The 16,037-nt window shown below is 50.6% G+C and overlaps 1 protein-coding gene across 1 annotated transcript; it reads left to right on the plus strand.

The window, feature by feature from the left end:
- The first annotated feature begins 346 nt into the window (after positions 1-346).
- On the plus strand, positions 347-2,149 carry LOC127038002 (hepcidin-like). Its single transcript, XM_050930324.1, has 3 exons — positions 347-518; positions 987-1,058; positions 1,931-2,149. The coding sequence occupies exons 1-3, from the start codon at positions 435-437 to the stop codon at positions 2,003-2,005; spliced, it is 231 nt and encodes a 76-aa protein (XP_050786281.1). The 5' UTR covers positions 347-434; the 3' UTR covers positions 2,006-2,149.
- Positions 2,150-16,037: the final 13,888 nt, after the last annotated feature.

Raw genomic sequence — 16,037 nt, forward strand, 5'->3', positions numbered from 1 at the left:
ACCCTCCAGGATGTCTCCTGGAACTGAAAATTAAGCTTTAATGAACGATTATATCATGTGATGAAACCTCCAGGAATAAGTCCAGCCAAAACTGGCAACCCTCATTCTACCTGACTTTGAGGAGCTCGAGCAGGTCAGAGCAGGGGGGTGAGAATCAGGACTGACTGGCAGAGTGTTGTTGTAACCTGGTTAGAGACGGAAGCATTTTAGTAAAAAAATCCCATCTTTTGTAACCACAAGAGTCTTTTCCCATAAAGACGTGGATCGTAGGTAAACAGCTGTTCATCCAGCCCCGTCCTTACTGGAATCTCCCTTCCCCTGCCAATCACTGACTCCACTGGCCAAGAGGGCTCTGAGCTAGTGAATAAATACAGGCCCCTGTAGCTCTCAGCTCCACTCAGCTGTTTGCAGAGAAGACCCAACCCCTAGAGAAGATGAGAGTCCAGATGCTGGCTGTCCTGCTCCTGTTCGTGTCCCTCCTTTGCGCTGAGGGAATCTGCGGAGCATCCCTGGCTGAGGTGAGTGCGGGACCCTGTTCCATTCCTGGTGTGCCAGGCGCTGCCCAGAAACACAGCGAGAGGCTGACCCTGCCCCAAAGAGATTCCAATGCAGTAAAGTATGGGAGGGGAAACTGAGACACTGCCTGGGGAAGTGAGTTTCTTTTGGTCACACAGTAAGGCAGCAGCATAGCTGGGAATGGAATTCAGCAGTCCTGTCTCTCAGACGCCCCCTCCCACTGCTGCTCTAATGAGGTGGATTTCCCTCCCCTCCCAGAGCCAGGGATACACCCCATGAGTCCTGACTTCCAGCACCCCTGCTCTGACCACTAGACCCTGCTCCCCTTCCAAAGCTGGGGCAGAGCCCAGCAGTCCTCTCAGGATATGCTTTAGAGGTGGGCATTAGATTCCCTGTGATCCCTCTGGAGCCACGACTGCTGGTCAAAGAAACACGGGCTCAAGTGACTTCCTGCTCTCCCGCTCTGACAGAGCTTGGAGTCCCAGCACGCGGAGGAAGGCCAAAGCGAGTCCAAGGTGATGGTGAAGGTGAAGAGAGAAGCGGTGAGTAGGGGGAAGTGGCCTCACTTGTGTCACTGCTGGGATTGATGGAGGGAGGTGAGGGGTATGCTGGGTGCCATGGGCTAACCCCAATAAAATCCTGTGGCAGGTAGTTGAACAGATAAATGCCTGAAATATCAAATAGTTCAACTGCATGAATATCCAGTTGTAGGGAGCCCCACAGACCGTCAGGAAAGCCTATGGGAGGGCATCCTGTGTGTTAACTCCAACATATCCTGTGGCAATGAGTTCCACAGTTTAACACCTATACTGTTGCATGGGTTAACCCCAATAATATCTCATGGCAGATTCCTACCAACAAGCATCTCTTCTGCCCAGCAGAAGGCAGCAGTGGTCAGTCCGAGAACTCTGACACCCTGCAGAGAACATAACCCTTTAGCACTCACTCATTGCTGGGCGTCAGGAATAGAACCCAGGAGTCCTGATTCCCAGCCTTGTCCTTCCTCTGCTCCCGCCCACTCTGGTCTAACCACTAGACCGTACTCCCCTCTCAGAAACCTTAAAAAAATTAAATTCTTCTATACAGATCAAAAAGTGTCTCCAACACCACATGGGAATAACAGGTTGGGGAAAAGCTGGGAGCCAGCACTCTAGGCTTATCTCTCCAGTTCTGGGAGCAAAGTGGGGTCCAGTGGATAGTGCAGGGGGGGCTGAGAGCTAGTACTCCTGGGTTGTGTTCCCAGTTCTGGGAGGGGAATGGGGCCTGGTGATTAGCGAAAGAGGGGGCTGGGTGCCAGGACTCCTGGGTTGTGTTCCCAGCTCTGGGAGGGGAAAGCGGCTTGGAAGAAGGTAGTCAGGGGATCGGTTCAGGGCAGGCCTCACTCTAGTCTCTCCATCTCTTCCTGACGGCTCAGAGTTTCGCTGGATGTCGCTTCTGCTGTAACTGCTGTTCTGGGATGAGAGGCTGTGGGATCTGCTGCGACTTCTGACCCCCTTTTCCCATCACCCAGTCGGTGCCTGGAGGCTCCCCAGCCCTTCCTGGGAGCAGATCGAAGCCAGCCTGGTGCTGAATTTGCCTGGGTTCAGGGGGATGCTAACCCTCCTGCTCAGCCCCAATAAAGTGTCTGCCTAGACATGGAGTGTGTGTCTTTATTCTCATGTGTCATGTGCTTGTCACCCATTCCCTGTGGGGCTGTGCCCGACCCCACTCCCTGCAGCACAGCGCCCCCTAGTGCCACACTGGGGTACTGGGGCCAGCCCTTTCATTTGGCCACTGACTGCAAGTACAAAAAGCTTAAGACATCTGCTGAGATAACGCCTCTCAATGGTGATTCTGGTAACACAATGGAAGAGTCCCAGTCACCCTTGTTCTATGCCCTACACCCCACTCCCCTCTCAGAGCCAGGAAACAAAGCCAGGAGTCCTGACTCCCAGCCCCCCCCCCCAAGCCCGTTCTAACCCACTACACCCCTGCTTCCTGCCCTAGCCACTCTGACTTCCTGCAATGATCAATAACCAGCATCACTATCACCTCCCAGTGTGACCAGTGCACATCACCCCCAGGAACAGCCCTGTGCCGGCAGGTCAGGAATGTTAGTGCAGATTACGTTGGATTAAAATAGAAATCAATGTTTGTTTTAATATGGAAGAGCATAGTTTAAACCAGGCCCCAAGCTGAGCCTGACTATTAGCAAGAGATCTGGTTCCCAGCTAACACACAGAGGCTGCACTAATTAATATAAATGCCTCTCTGTAAAATTTACAGGGTCGATGCTAATTGTACCAGCACATCCCTAGACAAAGAGTCTGTTCTGAGAAGTGATAAGGACTTTGTAAAAACAACTGTCCTAAAAACAAGTGTCCTCCAGAACACACCAACAAGATTTGTTAGTTCTCACCCTTGATGCTCTTTTTCTTGCTTGTTTTCTTTTCCTGTGTAGCAAGCGGTATGGACAGATCTATTGAGGCGTGTCCTGCTCCAGTAATTGTAGAAGGGTTATGTTAAAGGAAGGATAGGTAATAAAATAGAGATGTAATAAAAAATATGTTCAGTGAAATAGAGGGTAAATGTGAATGTCTGTTTGAACTGAATGGGTGATAAAAGGGTGGAAGTGCCAGCTTAATGATTACAAGAGGGGAGGGGTAGCTCAGTGGTTTGAGCATTGGCCTGCTAACCCAGCGTTGTGAGCTCAATCCTTCAGGGGGGCCACTTAGGGATCTAGAGCAAAATCAGTACTTGGTCCTGCTAGTGAAGGCAGGGGGCTGCAATGACCTTTCAGGGTCTGTTCCAGCTCTATGAGATAAGTATGTCTCTGTATATTATAATACACCTTGGCTGAAGAATGCATGGAGTGAAATGACCAGGTGACCCTAAGGGCAAACCAGAATCCACACTTCCTGGGGGCAAAGAACAAGAGAACACCAAGCTGTCACAAATGCACCATCTGCTGATTAAACATCACTTCAGAGGTGGGAACAGTGATTAATTATCACTTCAAACATAAAAGCAGAGTGATAAAGCAGATTCCATAAACTCCTATAGGAGTAAATTCCTATAAAAACAAAACCTAAAAACTAAGAACCTTGAGTCTGGTTCTTGCAACCACCCTCCAGGAGCATCAGATGCACATCTGATAAGACCCAGCTCCACCCTCGTGTCCAGGCCACCTGGCCAGTGACTTGGCACAAGCAACTCCTAGGGGTATGGCTACACTTGCACTTCAAAGCGCTGCTGGCGGCGCTTTGAAGTTTCGAGTGTGGTCGCAGCGCCAGCGCTGGGAGAGAGCTCTCCCAGCGGTGCACGTACTCCACATCCTCTACGGGTGTAGCTTGCAGGCTGCGGCACTGTTTACACTGAGGCTTTACAGCACTGTATCTTGCAGCGCTCAGGGGTGTTTTTTTCACACCCCAAGCGTGAAAGTTGCAGCGCTGTAAAGTGCCAGTGTAGCCATGACCCTAGGCTAGTAACTATAACAACTTTGCAGAACGTGTGTGACTGAATGAGATGTTATAGCTACAACTGATTGCTTACTCTGATTCTTTCTGTATTCATAATAAACATGGCATTCTGCCTTATCCTCTTTAATACGATCCTGCTAGTTTTTATTTTATTGGTGTAACACCTCGTCACTTTCACCAGCAGGGCTACTCTGAGTTTAAAGTTTGAAGATCTCAAAATGTTTCAGTTTAACAGAGATGATGCTTTGTCCAAAGGGAATAAGGAACGGGAGAGAACAGGGGCTCTCAACCTTCCAGACTGCTCCAGCCCTTGCAGGAGGCTAGTTGGTCTTGCATACTCCCGCCGTCAGCGGAACATGTGTATAGCTCTGTGTGGTCCGACACCTCCCCCTGCACAGAGCTTGTGTCAGCTCCAAAGCAGAGGGGAGGAGGTGGGTGGTGGAGCGCCCCTGGGGACGCACAACTCGAAGAGCCTCAGTTACTGCACAGGGGAAATAACTGTCTCTTCTCCTGCTCCACCACGGGTGACTAGAGAGCAGGGCCTGAGATGGGATGGCTGGGCCTTCGGAGCAGCATCTCCCGCCAATGACGGGTTACAGAGAATCCACTAATTTAAACATGCGAGCGACCTGGGGCCCATGCTGCAGGGGAAGGCGAACTCCCCCAGGGTCTCTGCCAATCTGATCCAGGGGAAAATTACTTCCCTGCTCCAAGTGCAGCTCCCAGCGAGACCCTGAGCAGGTGGGCGAGATCCACCAGCCAGACACCTGGGGAAGAATTCTCCATAGGCAGCCCCATCGGACCATCCCCTCCATAAACATATCAAGCTCAGTCTTGGGATTAGTCGATATTTTGCCCCCTTTGGAGGCTGCTCCAGAACTTCACTGCTCTGATGGTCAGAAACCTTTGCCTAATGTCAAGCCTAAACTCGCCGGGTGTATTGGTTGATCCCAGGATGTCTCTGAACCTGTGGCCGTGATAAAGGCTCATGCAGACCTAGGATGTGTCCGATGAGGTATTTCCAGTAGCGACAGGGAAGTCTTAGGAGGAGACAAGGCACTGGCGAGACCCCTCTGGAGCACTGTGTGCAGTGCTGGGTTCGCAGGGTTAAGGAGGATGAATCCAAACTGGAGCAGGTGCAGAGAAGGGCGACTAGGATGATCGGGCAGAGGCTGGAATTGGTTCTAGCCAGACGCCTTTGTCTTCCAGGTCTGTGAGGAACCGCGTCTTGATGCCAGCAGCAGGCTGCAAAATCTCCCAGTGAGTGCCAGAGTCGTCTCCTTTCTCCTTTGCAGGGGTGGGCGCAGCTGCCAGGACTAGAGTCATGTTGCCTGGTTTGGTGCCAACAGGGAGCAGATCTCCTGAACGGGCCAGCGCTGGTTCCAGCCAAATTGGGCTGGGGCCCTTCTGGTCCAGGAGCCCAGAGCTGCTGCTGCTGCAGAAGCAATTCTATGTGAGGCGCAATAGTGCCCCCTTCTGGATAGAAACCGATCTGATCTTGCGTTTGTGTTTGAGCAGGGAGGCAGGGCTGGGAGTCTGGACTCCGGGGTCCTATCCCAGCTCTGGGGAGGGGGGAGGGGGGTCTAGAGGGTTAGAGGAGTTGGGGGCCTGGGAGCCAGGACTCCTGGGTTCTTGCCCCAGCTCTGTCACTGACCTGCTTTGTGATCTAGGGCAAGGAGACGTCCCTGCTTTGTGCCTCAGTTTCCCTCTTGTGCAACATGAAAAAACCATATGCAGTACTTGGAAAGAGTTATTCACACTGGGTTAATCCAACATTTGGCCTTAATCTATTGTCAGTTCCCCGGAATACTCTAATGAACTAACAGGTGCTATAGCTCCGTACACATGACTAGGGCTCCGAGGGCCTATGGTAACACAAATAAGAATAATAAACACCAGTGGAGCAACGGCCAATTGACATCAGCTGGGGGTCTGGCCCCATTGACTCTAGTGGAGCTATGGCCAACTGATACCAACTCGGGGTCTGGCCCCACTGATTCCAATAGAGCAACAGCTAATTCACACCAGCCCAGGATGTGGCTCGATAAATCCGGATTGGTGCCACTAAGTTATTTGCTTTATGTTTGAAGAAAATTGCATTTAGGTCTCAGGGAGAGGTGTGGCGCCGTCCATCTGTGTGGAGTCAGAAATGCTGACGGGTTTCTCTTTTTTGCTGTTCCCCAGAACTGAGGCCAGGTTGTTCCGTCTGTGAAAGGTGAACCGAGGTTATCATAGACGATGCCCCCTGTCTGATTCCTGGACCGGTACGAGTTCCATGGAATGGCTTTATCAGGAGTGTCTGTCTGGCAGGTGGCCTGGCCACGACGCAGGACGTTTATCTTTGCGACGGGCCGTTTCCTAACACCTTCTCAGCACCAGGACTTGTCAATTAATGAAGGCAGTGACACCAGTGGATCACAGAGGGATTTGGTGCGTAACCTGGCTGCCAGCCAATGTCCACAAACACATGGGCCCAGGTCTTCAAAGTTACCTTATGCTCCTAATGTCCATTGATTTAGGGTGACCAGATAGAAAGTATGAAAAATAGGGACAGGGATGGAGGGTAATAGGTGCCCATATAAGAAAAATTCCCAAATATCAGGACTGTCTCTATAAAGTCAGGACATCTGGTCACCCTACATTGATTTCAATATGCAGTGTTGTTGTAGCTGGGTTGGTCCCAGAGGGACAAGGAGAGAAAGGAATAGCTTTTCTTTGACCAACTTCTCTTGGTGAGAGAGATAAGCTTTCAAGCTACACGGAGCTCTTCTTCAGGGCCGGGAAAAGTACTCAGAGTGTCACAGCTAAATACATTGTTTGGCACGAGGAGTTAACACACAGTTCAAGGCCCTGCCTAGGTTTCAGAGACCAAGCTCCAGCCCACGCTAGAATGTCTACATAGCTATTAGCCCCATAGCACTAGCCCCCCAAGTCTGCAGGTCCAGGCTCGCGCTCCGCCGTGACATAGTGTCAGGGCTGGTAGAAAAATCCACACTGATTTCAATTCCCTCCTCAAAGCCACCTTTCCTGGAACACATCTAGGAAGCTGCAACCCGATGACAGCTGAGCAGATGGCAGAGCCATGCTAAGAATTATGCACAACTGTCAAGGTTCCTCCCCCACTCTGAACTTTAGGGTACAGATGTGGGGACCTGTATGGACACTTCTAAGCTTAATTACTAGCTTAGATCTGGTAACACTGCCACCATCCAGAAGTTAGTGTCTGGAGCACTCCCTGTCCTCCCAAAACTTTCCCCTCCCTGGGTTGCCTTGAGGGACTTCACCAATTGCCTAGTGAATACAGATCCAAACCCCTTGGATCTTAAAACAAGGGGAAGTTAACCATCCCCCCACCAATCCCTGGTGAATCCAGATCCAATCCCCTTGGATCTAAAAACAAGGAAAAATCAATCAGGTATTAAGAAAAAAAAGGCTTTTAATTAAAGAAAAGAATGGTAAAAATCATCTCTGTAAAATCAGGATGGAAAATACTTTACAGGGTAATCAGATTCATATAGCCCAGAGGAACCCCCTCTAGCCTTAGGTTCAAAGTTACAGCAAACAGAGATAAAATCCTCTCAGCAAAAAGGGACATTTACAAGTTGAGAAAACAAAAATAAAACTACTCCACCTTGCCTGGCTGTTACTTACAATTTTGAAACATGAGAGACTGATTCAGAAAGATTTGGAGAGCCTGGACTGACGTCTGGTCCCTCTTAGTCCCAAGAGCGAACAATCCCCAAAACAAAGAGCACAAACAAAGACTTCCCTCCACCCAGATTTGAAAGTATCTTGTCCCCCTATTGGTCCTCTGGTCAGGTGTCAGCCAGGTTTACTGAGCTTCTTAATCCTTTACAGGTAAAAGAAACATTAACCCTTAACTATCTGTTGATGACAACAACCTGTCCAGGTTATTTGTCACCTTATCTCTTTCATGCCTCCCTGGGGCTGGATCTTCGTCCCGCCCACCCATCACACATGGATGTTTTATATCTGTAAGCGCATTGGGGCAAGTGCTGCGGTTTATTATATCATCTCTCCTCTGCCTTGCATGTCAGTTCCCTGTTAGATGAGAAATCAGTCTGGCTATTCGTTGGTTGCCGTTGTTTATTTGCGCTTAAAGCTTTTTGTTTTCAGTTTGTACTGATTCTTAGAGAAAATTCCTGGGTTTTACAAAAGCTGTGACCTGGTGTTTGCCGATTTCCACCTGAATTTTGGACTGCTCCGGTACAAGAAAATACTGATGATATTCAGCAAAGCCAGTACACGATGTCAGGTCAATGTGTTGATGTTAATAATAAGTTAGGCTACGTGTACCTACGGGAGTGTCTATTAAAGTAAGGCGATGTAGTGGGCAATATTCGTGTATACGCGTGTGCCTATGTGTACAGAGTGTTAATGTCCAGTTCATTAAGTAAACCATGGCATTAAACTGCTTGACTTCCTTGGAAACCTTTTCTCTCTTTGTTGCTGTTCTCTGTTCTCCCATCTCCCAATCTTAACTCTGGTATTTACCCACAAAACTGCAAAGATTTTTTTGCATTGATTTTCACCTGTTTTTTCATTTTTATAATAACCACTGATATATTTTCAGGACGTTTTCAATAAAATAAAAACTGAAAACGAAGGGCCTTTGTTACGATATATACCGTAGCCCTGGAACAGAGGAGACACAAACAGCATGCAGGTGGCCCCCCCCTCAGTAATCCCAGCCCATACAACAATGCTTGGTTTCCAGGGAGCAGCCCTGCCTCAAGAACTGACTTCGGTTAGAGAGATTAAGGCAGGGAGCAAACTCTTTACTGCTTGCTACAGCTCCCTCCTGAAGTCAACCCCATCACAAAACGAACAACAACGCAGAATGGCTAAGGAGAAGGACTGGGAAGACTGTGAGTGACAGCACCACTTGGTGGCTCCTGATGTAATGTGTGTGCACAGTGCCCATCGCAGTTGAGTGGGTCCTTGTGACAGATGGGAGACCTTGGAAGCATGTAAAGATGTGCCAGACGCTCTGTGTCCCTGGGATATTGACAGCCTTTTGTACCAGGCTATGGTCTATGTATCTGTGTGTTCCTGGCTCAACGGGTGGGTTTCCTGTGGAAACTGGACTCAGTAACTGTGCTCCCCCAATGCTGGTTATGCTGATCCCCCTGACCCAAACTGTTTAACGGGACAGCCGGAACTGACTCAGGACCCTCGTTTGATCCTCCAGCTGACGTAAGTTTTTAAACAAAAGAGCAATGTCCTACTGGAAGGGTTGGAAACCCATCAGGGCCTCCTTGGGGATCCTGGTATAGAGCTGCCAACATTGCCTTATTATAAGCACCATCATCACACCTGCACAGTCTACTGAGGACTCCTGCGCCAGCCGAGTGACCACAGTCGGTGTCGTTGAACCAGGGGCAGCGTGTTGGGAAGTTCCGTTCTGGCTCAATCCTGCGACTCTGTGGCAGCACCGCAGGCAGCGGCAGGTAGAGTCAGGGGTCGTGCCCCTTCCCAAGTCGACAGAGACTCTGAGAGCACATTGTGCTGGGCTGTTTTTGTCCATCCCAATGACCTGGCCGAAGAGTGCGCAACACCAGCTTTGAATATAGTGAGCAGCTGAAGGAGGGCCAGATCTCTGGGAAATCACCACAACTTACAAGTGCCCGACCATGAGTTCAGTCTGCACCATTGGACCGCAGGAAGGTCGCTCTTTCCTCAGTGACTTTCTCCCCTTGTGGCAGAAGGACCTGTGCACTGCCGACTATGGGGCAGGTGAGCTCTCTGACAAGAGCTGTGTTGTACCCAGTACTGTTCAGGGCTAACACACTCCACTTGGCAGCATGGGACACACCCGTAAGGTCTGCTTGGACTTCCTATATTATAAGGGATGTCCCTTATTTACATAACAAATTGCCTGTTCCATAGTGACTCAGCACAGGATGCCTGTTACCCTGGAGTTCAGCCAGGGTTGCCTCATGGCCGGTTTTACAGCCTGGCCGATTGCTGGTGGAAACATGCTGTTGATTTTTGCTGTGGACCAACTGAGGGAACACTAGTCCCAGTGGAAAACCCCCCTGGGACATACGCTGCATGTGTGCACAGCCTGGCAGTGATGCCGCATATCCGGCTGGGAGCACGGCCGGCGTGGTACCCGGGGCCCTGCTCGTGAGTGCTGGACTCATCTCACGAGCCAGCAAAGAGAGATGAGGAGCAAGGTGGTGCTCAGAAAACTGTCCCATATGATTGACATACAGCCTTGGCAGCCCCAGAGATGGGGATTCCTGACGAGCCAGCATGCGCGCTGACTGGCTGCATGATCTAGTCTCTCTATAACGCTTTTGTCTTCAATCAATGTCCTGGGCCCTGGGAGAGCCGACTGGCCACTGGGAGCCTGTCCGTAAGCCCCGGCAGAGAGTGGCCCACTGGTGCTGGACTGAAGTCAGACCGGACTCAGGCAGGTGACTCATAGCCAGGTGACAGCCGGAGCTCAGCAGATGGGAAGGGGGAGAAGGGAGTTGGCAGAGGCAGAGTGTGTACATGGGGGCAGGGGGAGGGCAGAGGGGTAGGAGGGGAGGGGCAGAGAGCTACCGGCTGCAATCCGCCTGACTCATGCTGTGGAGGGCACTTAGGCTCAGTATCAGGGTATAAATACAGCAGCTCAACCCACCAGACTCACCTCTCTGGTTTCCAGCTGTCGAGGGACGGGCAGTGGGCAGAAGGGGCCATGCAGCTGAGCAGCCTGGTCAGGATTCTCCTCCTCTTCCTCCTGCTCCTGGAGAGGGCCAGAGCCGCACCGCTGTGGGTAAGGCTGGCAGTTCTTCTAGGAACAAACTCCTTTCGCCTGGCCCCATGGAATCAGCTTTAGACAGACAGCAATTCCACAGCACTGCCAGCTCTATGGGACAGGGTCTGTCTCTGGCTGTGCCAGGACAGCGCCCAGCATGATGAGACCCAGATCTCAGCTGGGGCAGGGACTGTCTCTGGCCTTTGGTCTGGGCAGTGTCCCACACAATGGGCCCCCTATCTTGGTCAGGGACTGTACAGCACCTGGCACAATGAGGCCTTGATCCTCAACTGGGACTTCTAGGCACAACCATAATCCCTACAATTAAATAATAATCTCTATGCAAAAAATCCTACAAATTACACTGTAAACCCACAAAAGACAGGGGGCAGATAAATAGATGAAACCTGGAGGGAGGAATAAACAGAGGGATGGAGGGAGGGATGGATGGATAAACAGTGGGATGAATGAATAGATAGTGAAAGTCAATGGAGTGATGCCAGTTTACAACAGCATTCATTGGCCTGCATTAGGTCATATTTTGCCCTCACAGCAGAGGAAATCAGGAGAAAATCCACTGTAATTTGTGGAATTCCGCCTGGTTCCCATGGTGGGACATTCAGAGCTGTGGCAGTCGCTTCTCTTCCACATCTTTTCTAAAATAGACACTCTAGCTCAACCACCAGATATGGGCTGGACCCAATGGGTGGTTCTCTGGCTGGTCTGATGCAGAATGGCAGTGAAGGATCAGTGGCCTTAGGCTCTATGACTCTGTGACATGAGAGGAAGGGGGCACAAAAAACTAAGCCTTGGCTTTTTCTAACAGGGTTCGCCGTATGGATCTGATTACTATTATGACCCCCAGGTAACTCTCAGACATTCTGTTGGACAGGAGAGCCTCTTATATGCCTCAGAATGAGAGATCGGACACAGCTCTTGGGCCTTTCATGTGGAAGGTGGAGGGGACAGGTTAAATGAAAGACCTCTGGTGCATCAAACCCACAGAAGAACCTAGATAGATGGATGGCCAGGCTCATGGAGGACTCTAGTCTACCTCCCTGATAGTTCAGGGACTCCCATTATGCATCCAGTTTGGCAGGACCAACCTAAAAGCAAGTGTTTCCTGCAGTCTTTGGAGCTGAGCCCCACCACCAACCAACTGCCGAGAGCTTCACAATAACGGCCAACTAGAAGCTGTCAGGGATGGTTACATGAGGGTTAGGTTCAGCTGATGTGTTCATCCCACTGTACAGGGGGCAGGAGCTGGGTAGAACTAAAAGCATGTGTCTGTTGTCGCAGGTTTTCAAATACATATGTGAGGAGATAGCTAGATATGCAAGTGTGTGGATGGATGGATGGATAAGTATATATGCGGCTAGATAAGTACATATGCAGATTCATGGAGGACAGGTCCCTCAATGGCTGTTAGCCAGGATGGGCAGGGATGGTGTCCCTATCCTCTGTTTGCCAGAAGCTGGGAATGGGCGACTGGGGATAGATCACTTGATAATTCCCTGTTCTGTTCACTCCCTCTGGGGCACCTGGCACTGGCCGCTGTCGGCAGACAGGACACTGGGCTAGATGGACCTTTGGTCTGACCCAGTCTGGCCATTGTTATGTTCTTATTATTTTACAAGTTGCACATCGCTTTATATGTCACTAAAATCCAGCAGATGAGTTTGTCCCGATTCCCTAACTTGTTGTTCTGTCCCTTCCCTATCTTTGTTTAGGATACAAGCTTTCCAGGTACTAGTCTGTGAAGAGACTTCCCTAGCTTGTGTGAATGTATCTTTATTCTGACAAGTTTTCTATCTGCTTATGCCAAATGCTTACTTCAACAAAAACGCAAGGAGTTATGGGATACTTAGCCTAAGAGAATAGTGTTATGGTATAGACCAGTTTAGCCTGTATCACTGTTACAATATTTGTGCTGAATGTTACTGCTACTTAGATACAGTGTGTGTTAGTCAACAGATGGTTGACTGGTGATTTTGGGGTCCCAGAGGGGTCTGATTTTCAGAGGCAAGTTGCTCAGTGCTTCCTGAAAATCAAAGTGTCTCAAGTAGGGGCTGAAAAATCTCTTCTCCAAATCTTTAGCCCTTTGCTCACGTCCCATCGTCTCCCAAATGCTCTAACTCCTGCTTTTCCTAACAGAACATGGCACTGGGACAAGCAGGTCTTTGGCAGCTGCTAAATACTAAACGCTGCTTTCTTTGGAGAGTAACTTCAATTTACGGGCTAGAGCCCAGCTGGAGTCAATGGGCTGTAGCAACATTGGAGTCAGTGGGGCCAGATCCCCACTTGAGGTCAATCAGCCGTAGCTCCATTAGAGTCAGTGGGGCCAGATCCCAGCTGGGGTCAATGGGCCATAGCTCCCCTGGAGTCAGTGGGGCCAGATCCCAGCTGGAGTCAATGGGCCATAGCTCCATTGGTGTCTGTGGGGCCAGATCTCGGCTGGGGTCAATTGTCCTTAGGTCAGTTGGAATCAATGGGCCAGAATTGTGAAGTGAAGAATAGGATAGATGTTTCCATCTCAGCCCATCAGAAAGGCGGCAGCCCCTGGGCAGACAGAAAACTCTCACGGGTGAACAGTTGAAAAGTGCTTAGTGATTTTGAACCCCGCGGTGTTTGGGTGTACGGCTTTGAACACCTTCGCAGGCCCTGCTCTTCAGAAAGCGCTGGACACTTGCCTTCTGAAAATCAGGGCTTTTCAACGTGTCTACAAATGCATTCCCAGCATCTGAGGCATTCAAAAACATTAGTCGTGTTTGTGAGCAGAATCTTGTCCCACAATCCTGGTTTTCATTTGCCGTACAGCACAGACACTGGTGCTGCACAGACACTGACACAACGGAGCCTGGGGGCCACTGGCCCAGGCACTGCATAGGCACATGGGGAAAGTCAGCCTCTGCCCCATCAGCGTTCAGGAGCCCATAGTGAGGGCCAGGCACACCCTGAGCTTCTCCCCTCACTGACCCACCTCACTCCAAATTTGTTTGTTTCAGCCCATCCATTACTCTCTGTTCTATCTCCTCCATTTCCTGTGTCATGGGCCCCACATCCTACCCCACATCCTGCCTTCCCGCACCTCCAAACCACTGCAGACCAGTCGCCATTGAGAACTGGGACTTCACTGCAGAAGGAGCTCTCCAATTTTAGGACTATCCCACAAAATTTGGAACCGATGCCATCAATAGGGCTACAGGAGTCCCATGTCTCTCATGGTGGGTGGGTGGAGGGGTCCATCTGACAGGAAAGAGCCCACAGAATGACAACCTCTAGCAGCTGGATTCCAGCTGTGGCTGCCAGGGGATCCCCAGTGTGGTAGCACAGACAGCCAGGTAATCAGAGCGCAAGGGACAGCTCAGCTGGAGTCTCTGGGGCCGAATCCCCATGCCCTAAATATCCGCTGCCTCTTCTCTGCTCTGACTCCCCTGTTCCATTGCCCGGCCTGGCAATACGGGGTTGGGGAAGGTCAGTGCTGGGAAATGCAGGTCTGGCTGGAAGGGGAAGCCAGGCAGTGTTGTAGGAAATGGGTGGTGAGGGGCTCAGACACAACGGGGTTGGAGGCCACTGTACAACCCAGGGAGATACATTCCCAGCAGGCTCCATTGCCAGCCCCTGGAAAAGGGGTGGTTCTTCCTGGATACAGGGAGGAGAATAGAGGTGCCAGAGAGCAAGTGTGAAAAATCAGAACATTTTTTTTTCGGGCGGAGAAGTATAGTGGCCTATATAAGACAAAGCCCCTCATACTGGGACAGTCCTAATAATATCAGGATGTCTGGTCACTCTAAATGGAGAGAAAAACCCACCAATTATTTATTTCAGGGTGAACAACCAAACCCAGAAGCCCAGGTGAGTTCTGGGCTGGATGTTATTTAATATCATCTGAGGGTCCCCCAGGCACGGAGATGAGATCTGAACCAAGCGCCCCAGTGTGGCGGTGGGAGTCCCGTGTCTCTCATGCTGGGTGGGCAGAGGGGCCCATCTAACAGGAAGGAGCCCACCCAGTGTCCCGCTCTGTCAGCGAGATTCCAGCGGTGACTGCAAAGGGCTCCCCAGAGGGGTCACACGGGCAGTCCCGGTGATCAGTGCACAGGGGGGATCTTAGCTGCCGGGTTCCCCACAGAGTTAGGGCTTCACCGCTGGGACTCCAGCCCTTTCCCAGCTGGCTCCTCCTCCCTCCACTCTGTGTGAATGGGACTGTGCCCTACCGCGTGTCTGGCTCAGTCCAGGCCAGCGCCTCAGTGTGCAAGGACCCAATGCAGGAAGGGAAACCTCTGGGGAAGGGATGTTTCCAAGTCAGGGTCCCCGGCTGGTTCAGAAATCCCCCTGACAGAGCGGAGAGAATGGAGACTGGTACATTAACCTCTGTCTCTTTCTTACAGAATCCTTTTGGTTTTAACCTGGGGCTGGTGAGTGTTATTGTTTATTTTTTTCTATTTCAATAGGACCTAGATCAGGGATTTTCTACCTTTTTTTCATTTGAGGACTCCTAAAACCTTTCAAATAGAGGTGCGGACCTCTTTGGAAACCTTAGATTCAGTCTGGAGCCCCCTAGAGATCCGGGGACCATAAGTTGAAAGTCACTGGCCTGGAGGATGGGGCCAATTGCACCAGTCACTGTGAAAAGATAAAATAGATGGTCTCTGTCCCAGAGAGCTCACAACGTACATTTCAGATCTCAGAAAAAGAAGTGGATGCAGCAAACATACAGTGTGGGAAAGTTCTGAGCAGAGACACAACGCACTGGACCCTCATCCAGTGCTTTGTGGGCATCAGGGCATGAGGGGTGGGTCTGAAGGAGAGATTGAAAGAGGGAGAGGGAACCCCTGTGGGATGAATGTTCCCATTGTGGGGTCCTCCCATGGCTGAGGGGAGAGAATGGGACCAGTTCACTAATCTCTTCATCTTTTTTACAGGAGCCTTTTAAGCTGGGCATCAATGTGGTAAGTTAGAATTTCGCTGAGCTCTCAAATGTCTCCCATTACAGCGTTTCCTCTTTCACAGTTAGACAGACTTGCCCAAAAGCAAGATGACCTACGTCCCGTTTGGTGAGGCAATGCCATTGGAGGTCAGAATGAGTGACAGAGTCGTGATTTCTTGGGGAGGGGTGGGGAACCCCCATCCACACTGATCTGGGCAAAGGAAAGTAACCAAGGCAAAAGCGCAGTCTCTACCCCTCAATTCCAGACAGACTTTGGTGAGCGGCTCAGACACAACGGGGTTGGAGGCCACTGTATGACCCAGAGAGATACATTCCCAGCAAGCTCAGCTGTCAGCCTCTGGGGCTG

Source organism: Gopherus flavomarginatus, chromosome 20 (assembly GCF_025201925.1).
Source record: "Gopherus flavomarginatus isolate rGopFla2 chromosome 20, rGopFla2.mat.asm, whole genome shotgun sequence".
NCBI classification, from domain to species: domain Eukaryota; kingdom Metazoa; phylum Chordata; order Testudines; family Testudinidae; genus Gopherus; species Gopherus flavomarginatus.

Bases quoted from the DNA above. Each gene is read 5' to 3' on its own strand.
- LOC127038002 (XM_050930324.1), top strand. From the start codon at position 435: ATGAGAGTCCAGATGCTGGCTGTCCTGCTCCTGTTCGTGTCCCTCCTT. The intron at 519-986 runs GTGAGTGCGGGA...CCGCTCTGACAG, and splicing joins GCGGAGCATCCCTGGCTGAG to AGCTTGGAGTCCCAGCACGC. The intron at 1,059-1,930 runs GTGAGTAGGGGG...CTGACGGCTCAG, and splicing joins TGAAGGTGAAGAGAGAAGCG to AGTTTCGCTGGATGTCGCTT.